The following is a 21,018-nucleotide window of genomic DNA, read 5'->3' as shown; positions in this document are numbered from 1 at the left end:
ATTTTTTATTGCTCCCTCTCTCTTCGACTCATTTTGTTTCCGTCATGAGTTGCTCCGACTCCGACTTGGACTTGTATTGAAAAACAAGCCATGGATTAACCTTTTTTTTTTTTGCTTGTCTTTGGATTTGATTTAATAATTTTTTAAACTAACCGACTCGTGGACTCGAATAAGCCTATGAAACCGCAAACAAAGGCCAAGCCGAGACCAATTTGTGCACACGAACAAAGCCGGCTCATCTCGCATCATTCCCATTCCTACCTTTCTCTATTATGTTGTTAAAGGATTGAACTCACATTGATTAAATATATAAAATTACTAACATACAGATGCTTGAATTGCTCATTATAATTCTTAATAAAATTGACATTTCACGAATCTATACCAAATATCATATACCGCTCCAATTAAATGATAAAATGAAGGATAATTCTACCAGTACATTGTTGGTGTGCATAATGACTTACACCCTCCACTCCGCCACTTTATGATACATGCTTTCTTAGCTTCCACCACCTCGTTGAGTCAATTCTCAATTCTCGTCTTTTTTAACTCCACTACACGAGCCTGCTAGTAAAATGCAACCAAGAGAAGAGTTGCGGGTAGAAACAAGAACAAACTAAACTATAAATCTTTTTCCGACCATCTGCTCGATCTAAAGGCAATTAGGTTCTTAATATTAACAACGTACTATGTTAATTGTATGGTCGCAGTAATAAAGCAGTTTGATGTGATGCAAGCCTGTAATTTGCAGTCTTCATGCATGTGCGGTCCTAAGCTATTGGGTAGTGGTACTTGACTTCCAGGCTTTTCAAATGCTGCAAACACGGGCCTCGTTATCACCTGTAACAACTTGCCCATTCCCGTCATTGTGAAGGAATTCTGAACAGTGTCTTTTTGTGGAACGAGAGAGCATCAAAGGAACAACCAATTTGACTAATAGTTCTATTTCTTGGCTTTACGAGAAAGATAACGCTCCCGAGCAGCTAGTATCCTCTCGTTGTGATCATCAGGAGGTTGAGTGGTAAATGAATCTTCATTTGGCAAGTGTGAGTTTTCTACTTGTGTCTGTTCATGAGACTTGCTGGTTCCACCACTGCTTCACATGTAAAACAATAGAACACGAGAAAAGAACAAACCAAAAATGAGGAAAATCATCAACTATGGTCATCAATTTCTGAGACAATTGTTCTTACCTGAGTTTACTGACATTCAAATTATCAAGCTTTGTTAGGATTGGCGTGACCCATGCCATCTCAACCGCGCACACATTGCGCATATATGGCCGTGTAGTAGCAATAAGTTCATGATATACAACATAATTTGGGAGCATTCCCTCTTCGTCTGTTTTCAATACTGACGACGGATGGACCTAAAATGCATTCATCATGTGAGTATATTGGAAGAAAAAGTAATTTAATTTTAGCGTTCCGGCCTCTATAATACTGAAATGAAAGTAAACAAACAAACCAGTAGCAAGGTAAAAGTAGAAGAAATTCAATTATTGATAATTATCTACCTGAACTACTTGTGACTTGAAACCTAGAGTTCGGTAGCCATTATGGCGAATCATTCGCTCTGCAAGCTGATTTGCATACCCCGAACAAAGAGCTTTTCTCAAAGCCCTATAATCTTGACCTTCTTTTCGTCTCTTACTTGTCTTGACATCCAGGGATCCTAACACATGGCTCATATTAGGATAGAGGATTAACCAGGACAGTAAAAATGTGAGAGAGAATTTATTCACGTGAGGTGGGGTGTGCTTGCAGCCAAGTAAGAAAGGTAAAAGTTTAAATAACCTAAAATGTGAAATTGAAGTTGGTAGAAAACAGTGAAAACCTTTGGGATGGAAAATTTAAAAAAGAACTGCTCAACAATATTCATATGAAATACTAACCTTTAGCAATCTTCTGCATTATTTGAGACAATTGTTTCCTGACATCTTTGACAAACATCATCCCCCGCACCTACAATCAGCAAATTCAACAAAGAATACAATTTCTCAACATCATTGCATGACAACCACATATAATATGAGAATCTAAGGGCACATTTGATATAGAATATTTGAGAATAGATTTTTTGAAAAATGATTTTTTTGAAGAATGTGAGGTTAAAAAATAGGAAAAGTAATGGATCCGCGGGCAAAATTATTTTATTAGGAGAACGTGTGATTGAAAATGAATTTAGGGAGTTTTACAAAATCTGTACAAAGAGGGTCTAAGAATCGTTAATTTCTTCCTTTTACGTGTACAAATCTTTATCAATTATTATGCATGTTCACTTTGGGACCATTCATAAAAACATAACTTTATCACTTTTAACAAAAACTAGTCTCAAAAAAGTACTCTGTGGTTGGCTGCTATCGAAAATATCCTAATTATGTAACTTTGAAATATACCTGCAAATTGTTATCTTTGCACCAATCTATATTGTAGTCAGTTTGATGCCAGATCTCAAAGATTTGCAGCAATTGGATGTGGTCGCCCCAGCCAGAACCATCAGGAAGGTCTGACGGAGGGTTCTTCCTCTTCTTTTCGGTGCTCTTGCTACAAGACAAAAAGAGGCTATCATGATCTTCATGAAAAAGTAGTGGACTTACAAAGGATCATTAATTTACTTAAATGGTCAACAATTTTGAAGCAACAAAAGCCCAGTGGAGTGGAGATTCAAAATGAGTTAATAAGTAATCTTGGACCCTGATAATCTGCCACAGGTTATAAAGTTCACAAACACTAAAGGTTCTATTTTACGGGAATAATAGATGTGGTATTCACAAGTCAATGATAATTACTCGATAGCACCAACTATAAATAGGAGTCAACGAACAAAATTGAAACTCAATCAACATTGTGAAATATCCCAGATGAAATTTTCCAGATAATGATTTGACTCAATCTGAAATAGGTATTGTAAATTTTTCTGATTTAACATAAGACTTTTTAAGTAAAAATGATCACATTAGACACTGCATTTCTTCCTTTTTGAACACAGAATGTGCTGCATACTCTATACTGCACACCCTGGATACACTTGTTGGTTGGTTGAACTATGACATAAATGAAATAAGAGATACGAATGCTATACTTATTACTACACAGATATATACATACCACAAGAAAAATAAACGAAAATGCTTAAAGTCTACCTTCGACCTGAAAGCACTGTAGTTTCTGCAGACAACATAGCAGCAACTGTCAAAGCTTGAGATAAGCAGCCACACTCGTTTGCCTCTAATAAGGTCCTAGAAAGCGAAGGTTCCAGTGGAAGTTCTGCAGAAGGTAGAACACTCTCATCTTCTTAATTAAACTCCAAGGAAGGAATAATCCCCTTCCCAGGTCATTTCTGTTTCTGTTGACGCTATACTGAAAGTGTGTTTGTGAATGCATGTGGAAGTTGACTTAATATCTTCCTTTTTTGTATTTCTACTTTCAAGATTCCTTATTGACGGAAAGGACACAGACTCTACTGTTACGATTCAGAAGATAATCTATTACCAGCCATGATTCGTCCAAGACTTGTAACTGAACCATCAACATTTATAGCGTCAATGAGATACAACTGCTTCAAAGCATCTTCTAATGACTCGGCTGTAGAGAAGGCAATTCAGGCTTCCGATTCAATATAGAGACTATAATCCTAAAAGGAATATAGGAACATTGAATAGAAGGCAGAAAACGAAATGCTTCCTTACAGGAAGGAGGGTCGAGAAAATCAAATTTGAGAATATTGATGTCTGGGAGGTCCAATGATTTTAAGTAGAGGACAGTTCCAGCAAGAGAAGATCTCTGTATTTCAGGGATCGTAGCATCCAAGAAATCATCCTCGTAAACCATAGAAGGGTACAAACGGTAACACCTCCCAGGACGTGTTCTTCCAGCTCGTCCTGATCGCTGATTTGCCTGTACCCTGAAATAATTAAGAGATCCTTTTAAGAACAGTTAATGTAAGTAGCATGCAAAACGACAAAGAGAGTTTATCAATCAGTGGTCATACTTTTATAGAAACAAACTTGTCATATAGGTGTGACAAAGTAGCTTATCAACGTATAATAATGTCCTTCCTGATTAAGGGTGGCAAGTCCTTCTGTCTTGAGTTGGTATGTTTTGGCAGGGATGGAGTAGGAGAAGGGGAATGAATTCACATCGTTCACCTGGATGAAGGAGATGCCATTTCCTCTGACTCTGAGTTGTATTGGATGGGGAGAGGAAGGATGGTTTTTCCACTTACACCCAAACCATTCATGCGTTCTATTTTCATGGTGCTGGGGTCTTGTTTCATTCTTTTTCTAGCACCTTCCAAGTTGGGATGACTAAAAACAGGCATCAGGAAGAATTGCAAACTGGTCACAATGGAGCAGCCTTACTGCTCCTCCAAGACTAGTCCATTGCTAAATGCAAACAGGGATTAGATCGACATGAATCTCAACATCTGCTATCCACTAAAAGCTTGTTTGTAAATGGTTTCAATTATAAATAAGCGAAAATGAGTGATCGATGAGTAGCACTGATAGACCCCCAATTCACCTATTCTAGAAGAAATAAGGAGTTGGCCAAGTCAGTAGAAGTTAGTTAGATGGGGGCAAAAATGTCATAGCATGGTAGGAGGGAGTGTAAATAAATATAAGAGTTGAGAGAGGGAAAGGCATGCATGTTTTCATACTGAAATTCTGTTAAGGGGGAGAGACAGGGCCTCTCCAATAGCCCTGGATTTGTTATCTTTTAGTTGTTTGGAATAAACCATTGAGTTCTTTCTTTGTTATCACGTGTTCAATATTTCTTTGGGTTCAGGAGTCCTATCATTTTGGTATCAGAGCAACAATTCTGGGAATCATGACAATCACCGATCAAGTGGAGCAGCTAGAGTTGAGGTTTGAGGGTTGGCAGGAAGAAATGAGATCAATGAAATCCGAGATGTAGAGGGACATGGCTGGGCTGATGGAGAAGTTTGATTTGGTGATGTCGAAGTGGGGCGAACAAGAAAAGGACAGAAAGGAAAAAAGTACTTCATATAGTACAATGGAGCCAACAATTAGCTCTGAGGTGCCAAACAAAACCCAAGAGCTGAGAGGGGGTAATAGGGAACAATTTACTAGGGATGAAGGAGGGAGGTGGGATACTCGGGACCGCCGATTGGATATGCCAATTTTTACGGGAGAAGCGCCGAATGCCTGGGTCTTTCGAGCGGAAAGGTATTCCAACATTAATCAACTCACAAACTAGGAAAAGATTGAAGCCGCCGCGGTCTGTTTCGAGGGCGAGGCGCTCGCACGGTATCAATGGGAGAACGGACGACAGCCTCGCCAATGCAAGAGGGAAGTGTGTTGGAGAAATTTTTGGCACTTAAACAGGAAGGGACGGTGAGGGATTACCGCCGGTGGTTTGAATCGAGAGCAGCTCCATTGACGAGGATTCCAGAGGCGGTGTTAGAAGGTAATTTCATAAATGGTCTGCACCCAACTATCAGAGCAGAAGTAAGGTTGATTAGGCCACAAGGATTGGGCCAACTTATGGAGCTGGCCCAAAGGGCGGAGGACAGTAATGAGTCTCTCAAACGAGCCCAAGTTTGGGAGGCCCAGTTCGGTCTAGATTTTTTTCTACGAGCACCACAACTAAAAATGGCCCAGATTACACTGGGTTATACTCAAAAGGGACGGCACTGAGTCCACAATTCAGCCAGCAAAGTCAGACGAACGTTCCTAGGGCTTCTACCGTCGCGATGCAGCAACCGACGACATCGGTCTAAGCGACACCTTCCTATAAGTGCTTAACCGACGTTGAGTTGCAGTCGAGGAAGGACAAGGGGCTGTGCTATCACTGTGATGAGAGGTTTTTTCCGGGTCACAAGTGTAAGAACAAAGAGCTGCAGGTGCTTTTAGTGCAGGAGTATAAATTGGAGGAAGTAGTGGAGGCGGCTGAGGAAGGAAAGGAGCAGCCGCTAGAGGATACAATGGAGTTGTCCATCAAGTCTGTGGTGGGACTGACTGCTCCGAAGACTATGAAGCTGCGAGGTGTGATCCATGGGAAATCAGTGGTAGTTCTTATCGATTGCGGGGCTACCCACAAATTTATTTCAAGAGAGCTTGTTGAGGGTTCGGGTCTGAAGATCATGGACTCCGCCAGCTATGGGGTTCTTATGGGTATCGGGTTGACTGTGAAGGGAAGAGGCATTTGCAAGGGCGTGGTTGTCTCCTTGTCGACTATTGATGTGGTTGAAGATTTCTTGCCTCTTAAGTTAGGATGTACCGACGTGATTTTGGGGATGAAATGGTTGGAGACCTTAGGAAGGATGCATGTGAATTGGGGAACACTAACTATGCGTTTCAAAATTGGCTAGGAGGCGATCGTGCTACAGGACGACCCTAGTTTGGAAAAAACACAGGTGTCCCTGAAGTCACTCGATAAGTCATTTAAGGAGGGGGAGAAGGGCATCTTGCTGGAATTGGGTAGTTTGGGAGTCGAAACAAAGAAAATCATGACTGAAGTCCATAGCTCAATTGGTTAATTGTTGCAGGATTACTTGAGTGTTTTTGAATGGCCCAACGAGCTCCCACCCTCGAGGGGTCATGACCATTCAATCAACCTGCCACAAGGGGCAACCCCTGTGAACGTTAGGCCGTATCGATAACCGTATGCTCAGAAGAACGAAATTGAGAGGCTTGTTAAGGACATGCTGGCTGCAGGGGTTATCCAACCTAGCCTAAGTCCATTTTCAAGCCCGGTGTTGTTGGTAAAGAAGAAGGATGGTAGTTGGAGATTTTGTGTAGATTATTGGGCACTCAACAAGGTAACCGTACCTGACCCTTTTTCGATACCGATGATTGACGAGCTGCTAGATGAATTATAGGGGTCTCGGGTATTCTCAAATCTGGATTTGAAGTCGGGCTACCGCCAAATTCGAGTTAGACCGGAAGATGTCCCAAAAACTGCTTTTCGCACCCATGAGGGTCACTATGAATTCTTGGTCATGCCATTTGGGCTATCAAATGCCCCGGCCACCTTCCAACACTTCATGAATGAGGTATTCAGACCTTACTTGAGAAAGTTTGTCCTTATGTTTTTTGATGATATTTCGGTCTACAATCAATCACTTGGGGAGCACCTCCAACATCTGCGTATGGTACTTGAGGTTTCGCGCGAGCATAAGCTGTCCGCTAATAATAAGATGTGTTTGTTTGGGCAAGCGAAAGTGGAGTACCTGGGCCATGTGATTTCTGATAAAGGGGTGACGGTAGATCAGACAAAAATTGAGGCCATGGTTAACTGGCCTAGCCCGCGCAACTTAAAGGACCTTCGGGGATTTATGGGGTTCACCGGGTATTACCGGCGTTTTGTGTCAGGTTATGCTAAGATCGCCTGGCCCTTAACAGAGTTGCTCAAGAAGGATGGGTTCCGTTGGAATGAGGTTGCCGCGGCTGCATTTCAGGACCTCAAAGTAGCCATGCCAGGGTGCCCGTACTGGTGCTACCCAATTTCTCAAAGCAGTTTGTCGTTGAAACTGATGCTTCCGATCAGGGCCTAAGGGCAGTGCTGATGCAGGATAATCACCCCCATTGCCTTCTTCAGCAAGGTTCTACCACAGAGTGCCAAGCAGAAGTCCGTGTATGAAAGAGAGCTAATGGCTGTTGTATTCGCCATTCAGAAGTGGCGTCACTACTTGATGGGCAGACATTTTGTGGTTCGGACTGATCAGCGAAGCTTGAAGTTCTTATTGGAGCAAAGATTGGTGAGTGAGGATCATCAGAAGTGGCTTACCAAGCTGATGGGTTACAATTTTGACATCCAATACGGCCCAGGGTTGGAGAACAAAGCAATCGACGCACTCTCCAGGATTCAACCAACATTGCTTTACTTGGCCTTAACTACTCCTACAGTTCTTCAGCTTGAGGAGATCAAAAAGGAGGTGGCTGCAGATGTCAAGCTGGGAAAGCTAGTGCAAGACCTACAAGGGGGAGTTCCTGTGAAAGAGGGATATGAGTTAATAGATGGCATCTTGTGTTACCGCAGGAAATTAGTATTACCCAGCCGTTCGCCTTTGGTGACACTTGTGTTACAGGAGTGCCATGATACTAAGGTTGGAGGACATTCGAGGTTTCTCAAGACATACAAGCGTGTGGCTAGAGAAGTCTTTTGGCAGGGGATGAAGAAGAGGGTGAAAGATTATATCGCGGAATGCAAAGTATGTCAGAAAAATAAGTACCTTGCGCTGTCCCCGGCTGGTCTTTTGCAACCCCTGCCGATACCTGAGTTGGTTTGGCACGATATCTCAATGGACTTTATTGAAGGGCTACCGCGCTCGGGGGGTATAGATACGATTTTGGTTGTCGTGGATCGCCTAAGTAAATACAGGCATTTATCGGGCTGAAGCACCCCTTTACCGCCCCCTTAGTCGCAGAGGTGTTTATACGAGAGGTAGTTCGGTTACATGGCATACCTCATTCTATCGTTTCCAATATAGACCAGATTTTCATGAGTATCTTTTAGACTGCTCTGTTCAAGGCCTAGGGAACTGTTCTCAAACATAGTACTGCCTACCATCCCCAAACCGATGGGCAAACGGAGGTCGTTAACGGGAGTTTGGAAACCTATTTGCAGTGTTTTGCTTCCAGTCGACCGCGAGGATGGAGCCAATACTTACATTGGGCTGAGTTCTGGTACAATACTTCCTTCCATACAGCAACCAAACACACCCCTTTTCAGATTGTGTATGGCCGTGAGCCGCCCAAGATCCTGACCTTTGAAAAGGGTTTGACAGCTAGCTCAGCCGTCGAAAAGCTGTTGATTGATCGGGATGAGGTATTGAAGGAGCTTAAGGTACAGCTTTCCAGAGCTCAGTTAAAAATGAAGGAGTCGACAGATGGACATCGTCGGGACATTCAGTTTGCTACAGGGGACTTAGTTTATCTCAAGCTCCGTCCTGACCGCCAACAGTCTGTGGCGAGGCGTCCTTTTAAGAAATTGTCCCCGAGGTACTATGGACCTTTTGAAGTGGAATCAAAAGTCGGCCAGGTCACATACAAACTGAAGCTTCCACCAACTGCATCCATCCATCCGGTTTTTCATGTTTATCAGCTTCGCAAGGCCAAAGGTGACCTGCAACCTGTTTCTTCTCTTCCATCCCAACTTTCGGCAGAATGAGAATTCATTCTGGAACCAGAATCTGTTCTTGGAGTTCGCCCTAATTCTTCCAACAAAGCTGGGGGGCCTGAAATCTTAATCAAATGGAAGAGTCTACCAGATTATGAGGCAACATGGGAGCCGTTCGAGACAGTCAGACAACAATTTCCTAGCTTCCACTTGAGGACAAGCTGGATTTCGGAGCGGTGAGTAATGATAGACCCCCAATCCTGTTCACCTATTCTAGAAGAAATAAGGAGTTGGCCAAGTCAGTAGAAGTTAGTTAGATAGGAGGCAAAAATGTCATAGTATGGTAGTAGGGAGTGTAAATAAATATGAGAGTTGGGAGAGGGAAAGGCATGCACGTTTTCATACTGAAATTCTGTTAAGGGGGAGAGACAGGGCCTTTCCAATAGCCCTGGATTTGTTATCTTTCAGTTTTTTGGAATAAACCATTGAGTTCTTTCTTTGTTATTGCGTGTTCAATATTTCTTTGGGTTCAAGAGTCCTATCAAGTACTTATGGGTCCCTTGAAATTTGTGGATAAAAAGTGGCTTGAATGTTTTATAAATGAGCCAAACATAGCTAAGAATCTTGATGATTAACTTAAAACTAGGACGCTAGGACAGGATTCCAAGTCAATTTATAAAATAATAAAAAAATAAAATAAGATAAATCTACCATGGAATAACACGAACTATGCTCTTAAATATAGAATATGCAATGCGCCTTCCTGGTATCCAGCCAGACTCAAGAAGGCAATTTACAGAGCAACCATCGTACACATTAATTACGATGCGATTAACATCATCAACTTGAGTATACAAAAAATCCAAATATAGATACAAATACAAGCAACACGGAAAGTTTTCTCAATGAATATACAAACAGGACAAAAATCATACTTGCTAATTTGAACTACGTCAAGGGAGTACATGCCAGTTGATGGGTTGTATTGCCGTTGCTTCACATAACCAGAATCAATTACATACCTGCCAGTTGCAGTCAAACCGTATCAAAATATACTGAAATGGTTATTCAAGCAAAAAATTTATTCTTATTTTTGACTTTGGAATGGGAGTCATGTTTCAATAATGACACACTTATGAGTCAGATAAAATGATAGATAACTAAATCCAAAAAGAATCAAAATGTAAATGACTTATTGAAATGATATTTCTGTGAGCATCGAATCTCTTACACCACACCATCAACAGTCAAAGAAGTCTCGGCAATGTTTGTAGAAACGATAAATCGCCGACAGTTGGGAGGTGGAGGACTAAAAACACGGACCTGCACAATTACCAAAATGTGAAGCTAAATAGACAGAATAAAGCTGACAAAATGAATACAAGTTGTGAACATCTGCTGCAATGGACTAGTGCATTCAGTTCAGAGAAACGTAAATCTAAAATGAAACCTATACAAACAAAGAATAAAATATGCAACAGACATAATGGATATTTCATAAAAGATAGAGAGAGGGAATAAATCAAGCAGAAAATAAGAAAGAAGAAGGCAAACCATCACTCATTTCTGGTGATTCAGGAGTAAAAGTTTGAAGTATGAAACAAACACAAAAAGCCTTTTGGTTTATTCAAAAATGGTGTACAACTCATTTACACGTGTTTGCAACTAAAAAGTAGTATTAGCATCTAAAACTAACAAGTAAGATCTCTATCAACGATGAAGTCAGATAAGATTTACAACACAAAAGGTGATATCAAGGAGGATATGGACACCTCTGATAATAACCAATTGCACTTCTAATAAGATGACATAATCTTCAAACAAACCTTAATTATCATCTATAACTCATCATACCCAATGCAAAAGCACAGCACCCCAAAGCTATGAATGCATACCACATATAACATGCAAATGAAATATGCAAGTGCTATTGCTACCAAGAAAGTGATTTCACATAAATTAGAAATGAAAAATAGTATACATCCGATCAGGTGATGTTTCTTGCAGAGGAATTAAGATAAGAATACAATGGGCTTGTATGGCACAAAAGGCATTTGAAAAGTATCAGGGATTACGCAAAACAATTAACATCTAAATAGCATTAAAAAATCAAAATGCTCTTTTCTGTACGAATAAAGAACAAATAGAAACCACATTTGAAGTAATGCAAGACTAGCCTGCATTTCAGGGGGCAAAGATCCATGAAGAGGAAGGATTATAGCATCCAGACAAGATCCTTCCTCAAGGTTTTGGATTCTCTCTTCCAATTTTGATATCATTTTCTCTATATCATCCTGCAACAAAGGCATACTCAACTTGTACCATTACATGAATTATGTTGATAGTAGTAGGATTGACTAAGAGACACATACCTGTCCTGTCATAAAAATTAGTACATCGCCTTCTGGTTCTCGAGCATGTATATCTGCCGATACAGAAATGTAAGGACAACCTAAATTAAGAAATCATTCTAGCACTAGAAGAATATGTGCATAGACGCAAAATAAGCCATCTAAACCTCATTTTAACAAAAAATGAGTTGGAATTCTAAACATGCAAATAACATAACATTAAGGGCAGGGTCCAAACATACCAATGGCCGTCTTTAAAGCAGCTTCAATATAACTTTTGGGCCTTTCTGAGCTATGTAATATTTCCACAGGGAATAACTTCCCTGGAATATTGAGGATTGGGCAATTAGAAAAGAACCTTGACACTTTTTCGCCATCAAGAGTAGCTGAAGTTATCAAAACCTTTAAATTGGAGGCACGTAATTTAATCAACCGTTTCATGAGTCCCAGCAATATATCCCTGAGCAAAGATACTTCTATAAATTAAATGTCATATATACGAAGTAATGAAATGAATAAGCAAGACCAGAAACTGAAAAACCACAAGAAATGTGCACGACACAAAAATCTGCAAAAGAACATTACTCACCTGAAACAAAAGTTTACAAAGGCAAAAATAATTTAATATCCTTGCGCATCCACAAAGGAAATGGAGATTCAAAAATATCCAAAAAAAAATTATTACACTACCAAATCAGTGAAGGGCTGGAATAATAAAAATCAACGAGAAATTGCTATTACGTGTTTAAGCTCCTCTCATGAGCTTCATCCAATATGATGACTGAATATTGATTCAGCTCCGGGTTAGAAAGACTTTCACGAAGGAGAACTCCATCAGTGAGGTATCTGCACAGCCAACGACCTATCCATTATCACAAGTAAAAGAATGTAAACTATAAATTATCACTTCCAACTTTTAGTATTTGAGAAAAACGTTACTTAATAAGTGTCTTCTCTGAGGTTCTGTCTTCAAATCGTATGGCATAACCAACTTCCTCCCCGAGCCTAACACCAAGCTCCTGCGCAACACGCCTATCCATTACAACAAAGGAAAAAGGATCAGAAACATACATACTTCTTTAAAGAGAAAATTCCCAAGAAATTTGGTCCAAGGGCATAAAATCTCACAAATGTCAAGCTATCTATGCACGCACATAAACTCATTACACCAAGACCATTATAGACAATACATAATGCTGTAAAGAATGCAGAAATACCACTCATGTAATTGCATATATCTGATTGTCTTGTTTCTCGCATATGTGAGTTTGCGTCACAGAGTTCGTGCTCATATGATAAAATAAATTTTTTTTTTTTTTTTATAAGTAATTAAGTAATTTTATTAATAGATAATACATGGGGGTGTATTATCAATTTAAACATGAAAGAAACGACATAAAGTTTGGTAGCCTTTCTACATAATTTGTGGCTGCAGCCTTAAACCAAGTATACAAAGTTATATAGAATCATTCTCTAATTTGCTCAGTTGTTATTGCTTGGTCTTCGAAACAACGGCTATTCCTTTCTTTCTATACACACCATACAATGCATCCCGGAATAAGGTTCCACGCAAGCCTACTATCCTTATCTCGAAACTTTCTCCTCCATGCCCGCAACACACCCTCCATACGCTTAGGCATCACCCAATCCATATATTAGGAAGCTAGAATAGTGTTCCACAACCACCGGACACCTTCACAATGGAAGAATAAATGGTCATTTGTTTCTCCATCTCTCTTACACATATAACACCATTCGGTAACGTAAAAACCTTTTCTACGAAGATTATCCACCATTAATGTTTGCCCCCTCACAACGTCCATAACAAGAAAGCCACCCGCGGTGGCAGTTTACATTGCCACACCATCTTCCAAGAAAATGAACTCTCCGTCGATCCCAATATGGATCTAAAATAAGTGCAAACTATGAAAATATCATCCGGTGCCAGCTTCCATTGCTCCTATCATCTTCTCCTACTTGAATATGCACCTCATGTAAGGAGGTCAAAAACAGTGCATAATCATTCAATTCCCAATCCTGCAAACCCCTCTCAAAGACAATATTCCAGCTACAATTTCCATTATGTATGACTAGGACATCATTCAACATAGCAGTAGGCTCCAAGGCAATCCGATGCAAAGAAGGAAACTGTGCCTTTAGCGGATGATCTCCATACCAACAATCATCCCAAAATTTGATACTATTGTCATTCCTCGTCACATAAGTCAATTTCTCTCGAAAGTCATTCCATCCTCATCGGATATACTTCCACAAACTCACCCCATAAGATTCACGACCCTCGATCGAGCAACCCTCCTCCATCACACCAAACTTCGATCCTATGATTTGTCTCCAAAGACTCTCCCTCTCCACTCCAAATCGCCACAACCACTTGGCCAATAAAGCCTTATTAAATAGAACAAGGCTCCTCACCCCAAGGCCCCCCATTCAAAAACTTATACGATCGTCAGACGACGCTGTGACCTCTGCCGACCAAAGCTTTGACCGTAGCGATCATTTGAAAAAGGTTGAATGTGTCATTAGTTGTATTTATATAGAGTAGTTATAAATGTTAAAAAAATTTAATTATAGTACGGAACTGAACAAAATCGAACCGAACCAAAGGGAACTGAACCCGAACGGTTCCATAATTATATTTGGACCCGACGGTTCCATTTACTAGGTACCTGAAAATTATGGTTCAGTTTGGTTCTCTTTAGAACCGAACCGAACCGACCCGCGCCCACCTCTAGCCAACTCATCCACGTTAGCAACCTCTCCCACTAAAATGACCTCGGATTTCCCTAAATTAATCTTCAATCCCGACACCGCTCCAAAACATAAAAGTAGACGGCGCAAGTTCCTAAACTACTCATTATCTACATCGCAGAGGATCAGTGTATCACCTGCAAATAGCAAATGGGAAACCTGTAAATGTCCAACCGTAAAGCCCCTTAACAATCCTTCTTCCGCAGCTCTCTCAAGCATCTTACCAATTGCCTCCATAACAATCACAAACAGCAACGAAGACAGGGGATCCCCTTGCCTCAAACCTCTACTACTTCGAAAATGACCCTTCGGGTTGCCATTGACCAAAACGGAGAATGAAACGGTGGAGATGCAAAATTGAATCCACTTGCACCACTTTTCCCCAAAGCCACATCGCTCAAGCATGTACAGAAGGAACCCCCCAGTTTACGTGATCATAAGCCTTCTGAATATCAAGTTTACATAACAATCCTGGCACCCCCAGACGCAATCGAGAGTCGACGCATTCATTCGCTATAAGCACAGAATCCAAAATCTGTCTTTCTTTAACAAAAGCATTCCGAGTCTTAGTTACCACTTTCCCCAGCACCTCCTTCAATCTATTCGCCAGGATCTTCGCGACAATCTTGTACATCCCACTAACTAAACTATTAGGGCGAAAATCCTTAATGTCAACTGCTCCAGATTTCTTTGGAATCAGAACAATAAATGTAGCATTAGAACTTCAAAGGAACCTGCTATACTCAAAAAAATAAGTGATAACATCTATAATGTCCGGTCCCACCATCTCCCAACAAGCCTTATAAAATGCGAACGAGAAGCCATCCGGTTCTGGTGAGTGATAACATCTATAATGTCCGGTCCCACCATCTCCCAACAAGCCTTATAAAATGCGAACGAGAAGCCATCCGGTTCTGGTGCCTTATCTTCATTCATACTGAAAACCACATCCTTGATTTCATCTTCTACAAATGGTCTCTCTAACTGGCTGGCATCCTCCTCCGTGATAGATGAAAAGTATAGTCCATCCACCTTTGGTCTCTAGTCAAACTCTTCCCGATAGAGATTTTGATAGAATCTCACCATCTGATTCCCAATATCCTGCGCATCCTCATAAGTAATCCCATCAACCTCCAATAGGGTGATAGAGTTGTTGCGCCTGTTAGAATTAGCAACTTTATGAAAGAATTTGGTGCATTTGTCCCCCTATTTCAACCATGTAATCCTAGATTTTTGGCGCCTGGCAAACTCCTCCATCTCCACCAGTCTCTCCAACTCTCCCCTTAGTACTCCACGTCTCTCCCTATCCTCCCCATCCAATCCTAGACCCTCCTCGCGCCTATCCAGTTCTTCAATTTCTAGGGTACATTGATTTTTACGCCAATAAACATCACCCACCACCTCCACATTCCACCTCTTGAGATCCCTCTTCAATGCTTTTAATTTTTGATCCAAAACATAACTGGGAGACCCAATGAATTCATAAGATGTCCACCAATCCCTAACTCGATCCTTAAAGTCATCTAGTTTAAGCTACATCTTCTAAAATCTAAAAGGCCTTCTTCCACTACACCTCACATCCCTCGATAACAAAATAGGGAAATGTTCAGAATACATCATCCCCAATCTCCTTTGGGTGACCTCTGGATATTTGGCCTCCCACTCCCCACTAATCAAGAAGCAATCTATTCGAGATAACACAAGTTGATCCCGATTAGATGACCATGTGAAGTCTCCTCCAATCAAAGGCATGTCAATCAACATATTTTCCCTTATAAAATCTGATAAATCCTTCATTGTCCCTGTTAATCTCCCGCCACTAGACCTCTCTTAGGAAACCGAACCACATTAAAATCACCTCCAATGCACGTTGGAATGTTCCACAAAGCCATCTTCCCGGCCAACTCATCCCACAATCCACTTCTACTCTCATCAACATTAAGACCGTAAACTCCTGTAAACATCCAACGGAATCCATCCCCTGTATTTTTGAACGAAAGCGATAAAGAGAATAGTCCTTCACTGACCTCCTCCATTTCAAGAACTCTAGTGTCTCACATGACTAACACACCTCCAAAAGCCCCTGATGACCCCATATATTGATACCCGACATGTTGTCCCCCCCTAAACTCCTAACAACCACCCTCAAGATGAACTCCTACTTCGTTTCTTGTAAGCAAACAAGGTTTGCCGTCTATCCCCCTAACAAATTTCGTATACCTAACCTTTTTCCCACTTCATTAAGCCCCTTCACATTCCAACTGATTATTTTTTGGATCATTTAGACGCTCTGTCATCCCTCCTAAGTAATCCTTTCTTTGACTCAACACCCTTGGCATCGTAATTTACTAACCACTCAAGCCGCTTAAGTTCACGATCTCCCTTTCTTCTTACTTTAGCCCCTTGTATATTCATACTCTGTCCCCTACTACCTTCCAATTCCTCAAATAATTGCAGAAATTAAGGCTGGGCAAATCTCCCGAACCGAACCGAACCGAACCCGAACCGAATTGACCCGAACCTGATAGTTCTTGTCAAATTAAATACCCGAACGGGTATCTGAATTGAGAACCGACGGGTACGGTTCGGTTCTCGATTCTAGATCAAGAACCCAAAAATTGAATAAGAACCGAATATTTCTATTTTTTTTATATTGAGTAAATCAAATTATTTTAATTTTAATTTTTTTAAACAAATTAACAATTTCTAAATCCAAATTTTTGGCCCAATAACTTGTTTCATTTCTAATTTTTTAATTTTTTTCCCCATTATCCATTTTATTGTTTCATTTCTTAGCCCAACAAGATCCAATCCATTAAATAACTCTAAACACCTACACTAAAGTGCATAACGTTGTCTCGACTCCCGCACTCACTCTCGCAGTCTCGCTGACATTTAAAAACCTATACAATCATCGGCCGATGCTGTGACCTCCGATCGAAATTGCGACCTCTGCCAACCGAAACTTTGACCGTAGCGATCATTTGAACAAGGAAGTCTACTAGTCTATGACATTCCAAAACCATTAAATATATCATTAGTTGTATTTATATAATATTGTTATAAATGTTAAAAAATTTAATTATAATACAGAACTGAACCTGAACAGTTCCATAATTATATTTGGACCCGACGGTTTCATTTACTAAATACTCGAAAATTTTAGTTCGGTTCGGTTCTAAAGAAAACCGAGCCGAACCGACCCGCGCCCATCCCTAGCAGAAATCTACTTTCATATCCATCGTATGACACACAAACCATCTTACTAAAATCCGGAATTTTTTGAAGGACCCAATTCGAAGGTGGGGGTTCATCGTCGATCGCATTTGCTTTCATTGTGTCCTCTGCTAGGCGAAACTCCGAGGGATCACATGAATATCCCTCTCCTTCCTCCACTAGCTCGATATCCATATCTGTGCCTCCTTGCTTAGCATCATCCACCCACAACACCAGAGCTTTGTCGGTCTCTATTTCCTTTTCTTTTAGGGGCTTAAAATGCCTTCTGTTATATGTGTTCCCTACCATGGATCTCGAACCTGCAGCCTTGTGTTCTTTCAGTACTGTACAGACTAATCCCTCTGCCAAAACATGTCCCGTCTCTTGCTCAACTGGTAATGGTCCATCAGCCGACGATGTCGTGTCCATCATTCCATGTGTCTCCGACTCCAAATTCACCATCTTCAGCTTCCCTCCGTTAGACCAAGGTCTCGCCTCCTCATCTACTTCAGATCCGGAGTTGTTATTCTCCATATCTTTAGTAAGGCCTGCTTTTGCCGATGGCCTCTTAGGTGTCAAGAGTTCTTCATCCACGGCCAAACCACACTTGTGACAAAGCATCTTGGGACCCGTTACAAATCCACATCCTACGAGCCGAAGTAGTTCATCCAACTCACCTTTCAATGACTGGACATAAGCCCTTATTTCGACGGTATTCACTAAACCATCAATTGAACCTTCTGCGTATGCTGCCTTGGACTTGGGCATCATACAATTACCTTTATCTTCACTCACGGTAGCAACCTTCTCCTCTCTCCTTAGCACCCTTCGATCACCGATCTGCGGGGCTTGTGTGGTCGCCGTTACTTTGGCATAGCTCATCCCTTGTCGATTTCGATCATTCACTGTTCGACGTTTAGCCTTATCTCTAGCAACAAATGAATCAACTACTGCCTGTAACACCCGCAAGATCGATGCCCATCCTTCTCCATTCGTGCCTTCCTGCACCATCACAACTCCCTTCCGACGCCTATCACCATACTGTGCTATCGTCAAGTACCTTCCACAACTGTTCGCACAACATTGTGCCAAGAAAGCTCTTGATGACTCATTGAACTTCGAGACGAAGTCCTCCAACCTACTAGTTACCCCCAACTTGTCCACTATATTCACCATCTAAAGTGCGCCGAATCTTCCCATGCATATTGCATTAGATAACTTCAAGCCCCACTCAATCATCCTAACATCACCGAGATTGTTAACATAACTGCAAACTCCTTCGCCTCCACTCAAAAACGATAGTTGAATACCATGCCGTCTCCATCCATTAACTTTCTCCCCCGATTGTGTACAAATGGCACATTTGACGATGGAATAGGCATCGTGGGTGGTCTGGGAGCATTCTGGAGAATTTCCAGGTTTTTCGGTAGCGACGCGTGCACACGCCGGCAGACGCGCCGTTCCGACGGCATGTGCATCTCGCCGCCCTACCTACGTGATCGGAATCGCCTCCACAGCCCGTCGGTCAGGCGCGTTTGCCTGGAAAGGGGTTGGAACCGGCCGAATCTGAGTTAGGGCTACAGTCTGATTCACTTCACTGTCCATAATAGTGTTTCTTCCACCAGTTTTGCTGTCTCCCATAGCCCCTATGCCATCCCAAGTTGTCTTGTCTCCGGTCCGATTGACTGTTTGAGCGGCGTGCTAGGGTTACCACCTAGGGCTTGGCTTGAGGCTGGTCCCCAAGGGTTTGCCGGGTGACGCGATATTTCCGTCGCCGGCATCGTCCAAGGTCGGTGGTGAATGGGTGGTGGTTTGGTGGGTATGGGGTTGGGGGTGGGATTTGGATATTAGGGAGAGAGGTTCAATAGTCTTAACAACCTATAGCTCAAAAATGCAGAACGAGAAAGGTTCCCAAATGCAATTCTTGATAATGGTCACTGCAGGGAGCTCTAATATACAAGCAAATCTCACGCGTTCTATATTATATCGCCAATAAACCTTAACCGTTTTCACTCTAATCATAACTTGTTTTTGTACCGAGAAAGCGAACTTATTTACTAATAAATTATCATAACAGCAGTGTCCCCACAGCTTTGGGCACCAGATATTCAGTTACAGATCAGTCAAGACCTCTCCTTTAACCTTGATAACAATGCTTAACTAAAAGCTCGTTATCTTCAAGCCGACCGAACTAAACTTCCGTCGACAAGCATCTCCATATCAACTAAATATTCATGAAGCCAGAAAGAAGTAAAATTTCATCTTCCTGAATACCAAAGTACATTCAGCCATAAAGCCTTTAAATTAAGATTTCAATGGAAGTGAAAATTACCTAGAGACTGAAACCGCAGCGACACGGCGGGGCTGAGTGACGGCTATTGTTCCGGACTTTGTGAAACCTCTTCGGTGAAGAATTTGAGAAAGCTGAGTACTTTTTCCTGAACCAGTCTCTCCAATTATTACTACCACTGGGTTATTTTCCACTGTTTCTACGATTTTCTCTTCAAATTGGATAATAGGAAGGTGCGCCATAGATTTATCTATCCTCTTTTCAAATGAATGATAAATTGATAGCAATAATAATAATCGACTGAATTAGCAAATGAAACGAGGAAATTGGACGTTTTTATTAGGGTTTTGGCCAATTCCAATTTGAACAAAGAGCGCCTTTATAGATGTATTTCTTCTCAGCAATACATACCTGATTAAGAGTCAGTTTGGTTTGGATAAAATTTAAATTAAAGTCAAACAATCAATATTAACCATATTTTTCGTAACTTTCCACAACTTTGCAATCATAAACTTCTGTCACATCACAGTCTATTAAAAAATCTAATTTTAATATCCACCAAACACTTTCTTATTGAAAACTTTTGCCACTTGCATAAAACAATTTCAACAAAAATTGTTAGTTTAATTGATGGCCAAATTCAAATATGTGATTACTTCCTTCCTGTGCATTTTGCGGGTGAGATATAAGAGAACTAAAATTCAAATTTTTTACTTGTATGGTGGAGTCTTTTTCAATAAGTAAACAATTGTGGCCGAAAGTCAACAATTGTTCTGCACATATCAATTCTCCCCCTCCAGCTACATCTGAGTAAAAAGTTTGGACAGTCACCAAACTTCTCTCTTTGTAACATTGTGGTCACTGAACTCACTATTGCGGCTGGAGGGTCACCAAACTCCCAAACCCACCCCCCGTCCATCACCCGGCGTCCCAGCCGTTTGGAATCGTCCGACGTGGCTTCACGGCAATTGAAGTGGCAATCGACGACTTCAAACTCGGCCAACATGGACGCGATTTCAGGCTGAAAAACACGATCCTTCACTCAAAAAACTTCAAAATCCCCAACCCCTGCCCTAACTCGAGCCCTCCAACGTTTTCTTCCCCCTGCAGGCAATTGTTCTTCTTCCTCTTCGTAGCCCAGCGAGGCCTGAAGCCGTTTCACTTGCACGCATGGAGGGAGATCAAAGTGAAAGTAAGTACCGTTTTTCAATTTTAGCATCATGTCATCCAACTTGTGTTTAATACGCTATTTCGACTTAATGAGAGTGTCGTTTAGATTGAACACGCTAACTAAGACTTCATTTCA

The 21,018-nt window shown here is 41.3% G+C and overlaps 1 protein-coding gene across 3 annotated transcripts; it reads right to left on the bottom strand.

The window, feature by feature from the left end:
* Window positions 1–341: 341 nt before the first annotated feature.
* Window positions 342–20,108, bottom strand: LOC111369298 (probable pre-mRNA-splicing factor ATP-dependent RNA helicase DEAH4). Of its 3 annotated transcripts, none has more exons than XM_022990756.1 (16): window positions 19,755–20,108; window positions 12,377–12,469; window positions 12,179–12,283; window positions 11,680–11,897; window positions 11,459–11,511; window positions 11,264–11,380; window positions 10,318–10,409; window positions 10,022–10,108; window positions 3,695–3,909; window positions 3,498–3,590; window positions 3,149–3,272; window positions 2,402–2,549; window positions 1,898–1,967; window positions 1,520–1,677; window positions 1,197–1,372; window positions 342–1,099 (listed from the first exon to the last, which is right to left on the bottom strand). In XM_022990756.1, the coding sequence occupies exons 1-16, from the start codon at window positions 19,952–19,954 to the stop codon at window positions 946–948; spliced, it is 2,103 nt and encodes a 700-aa protein (XP_022846524.1). In that variant the 5' UTR covers window positions 19,955–20,108; the 3' UTR covers window positions 342–945. The 3 variants fall into 3 exon arrangements, with proteins under 3 accessions (XP_022846524.1, XP_022846525.1, XP_022846526.1); XM_022990757.1 differs by having other exon boundaries at window positions 342–1,096; XM_022990758.1 differs by having other exon boundaries at window positions 651–1,099; window positions 12,179–12,299; window positions 19,755–19,886.
* Window positions 20,109–21,018: the final 910 nt, after the last annotated feature.

Source organism: Olea europaea, chromosome 20 (genome assembly GCF_002742605.1).
Source record: "Olea europaea var. sylvestris chromosome 20, O_europaea_v1, whole genome shotgun sequence".
Classification (NCBI taxonomy): Eukaryota; Viridiplantae; Streptophyta; class Magnoliopsida; order Lamiales; family Oleaceae; genus Olea; species Olea europaea.
This window is presented reverse-complemented; position numbering and strand designations above follow the sequence as displayed.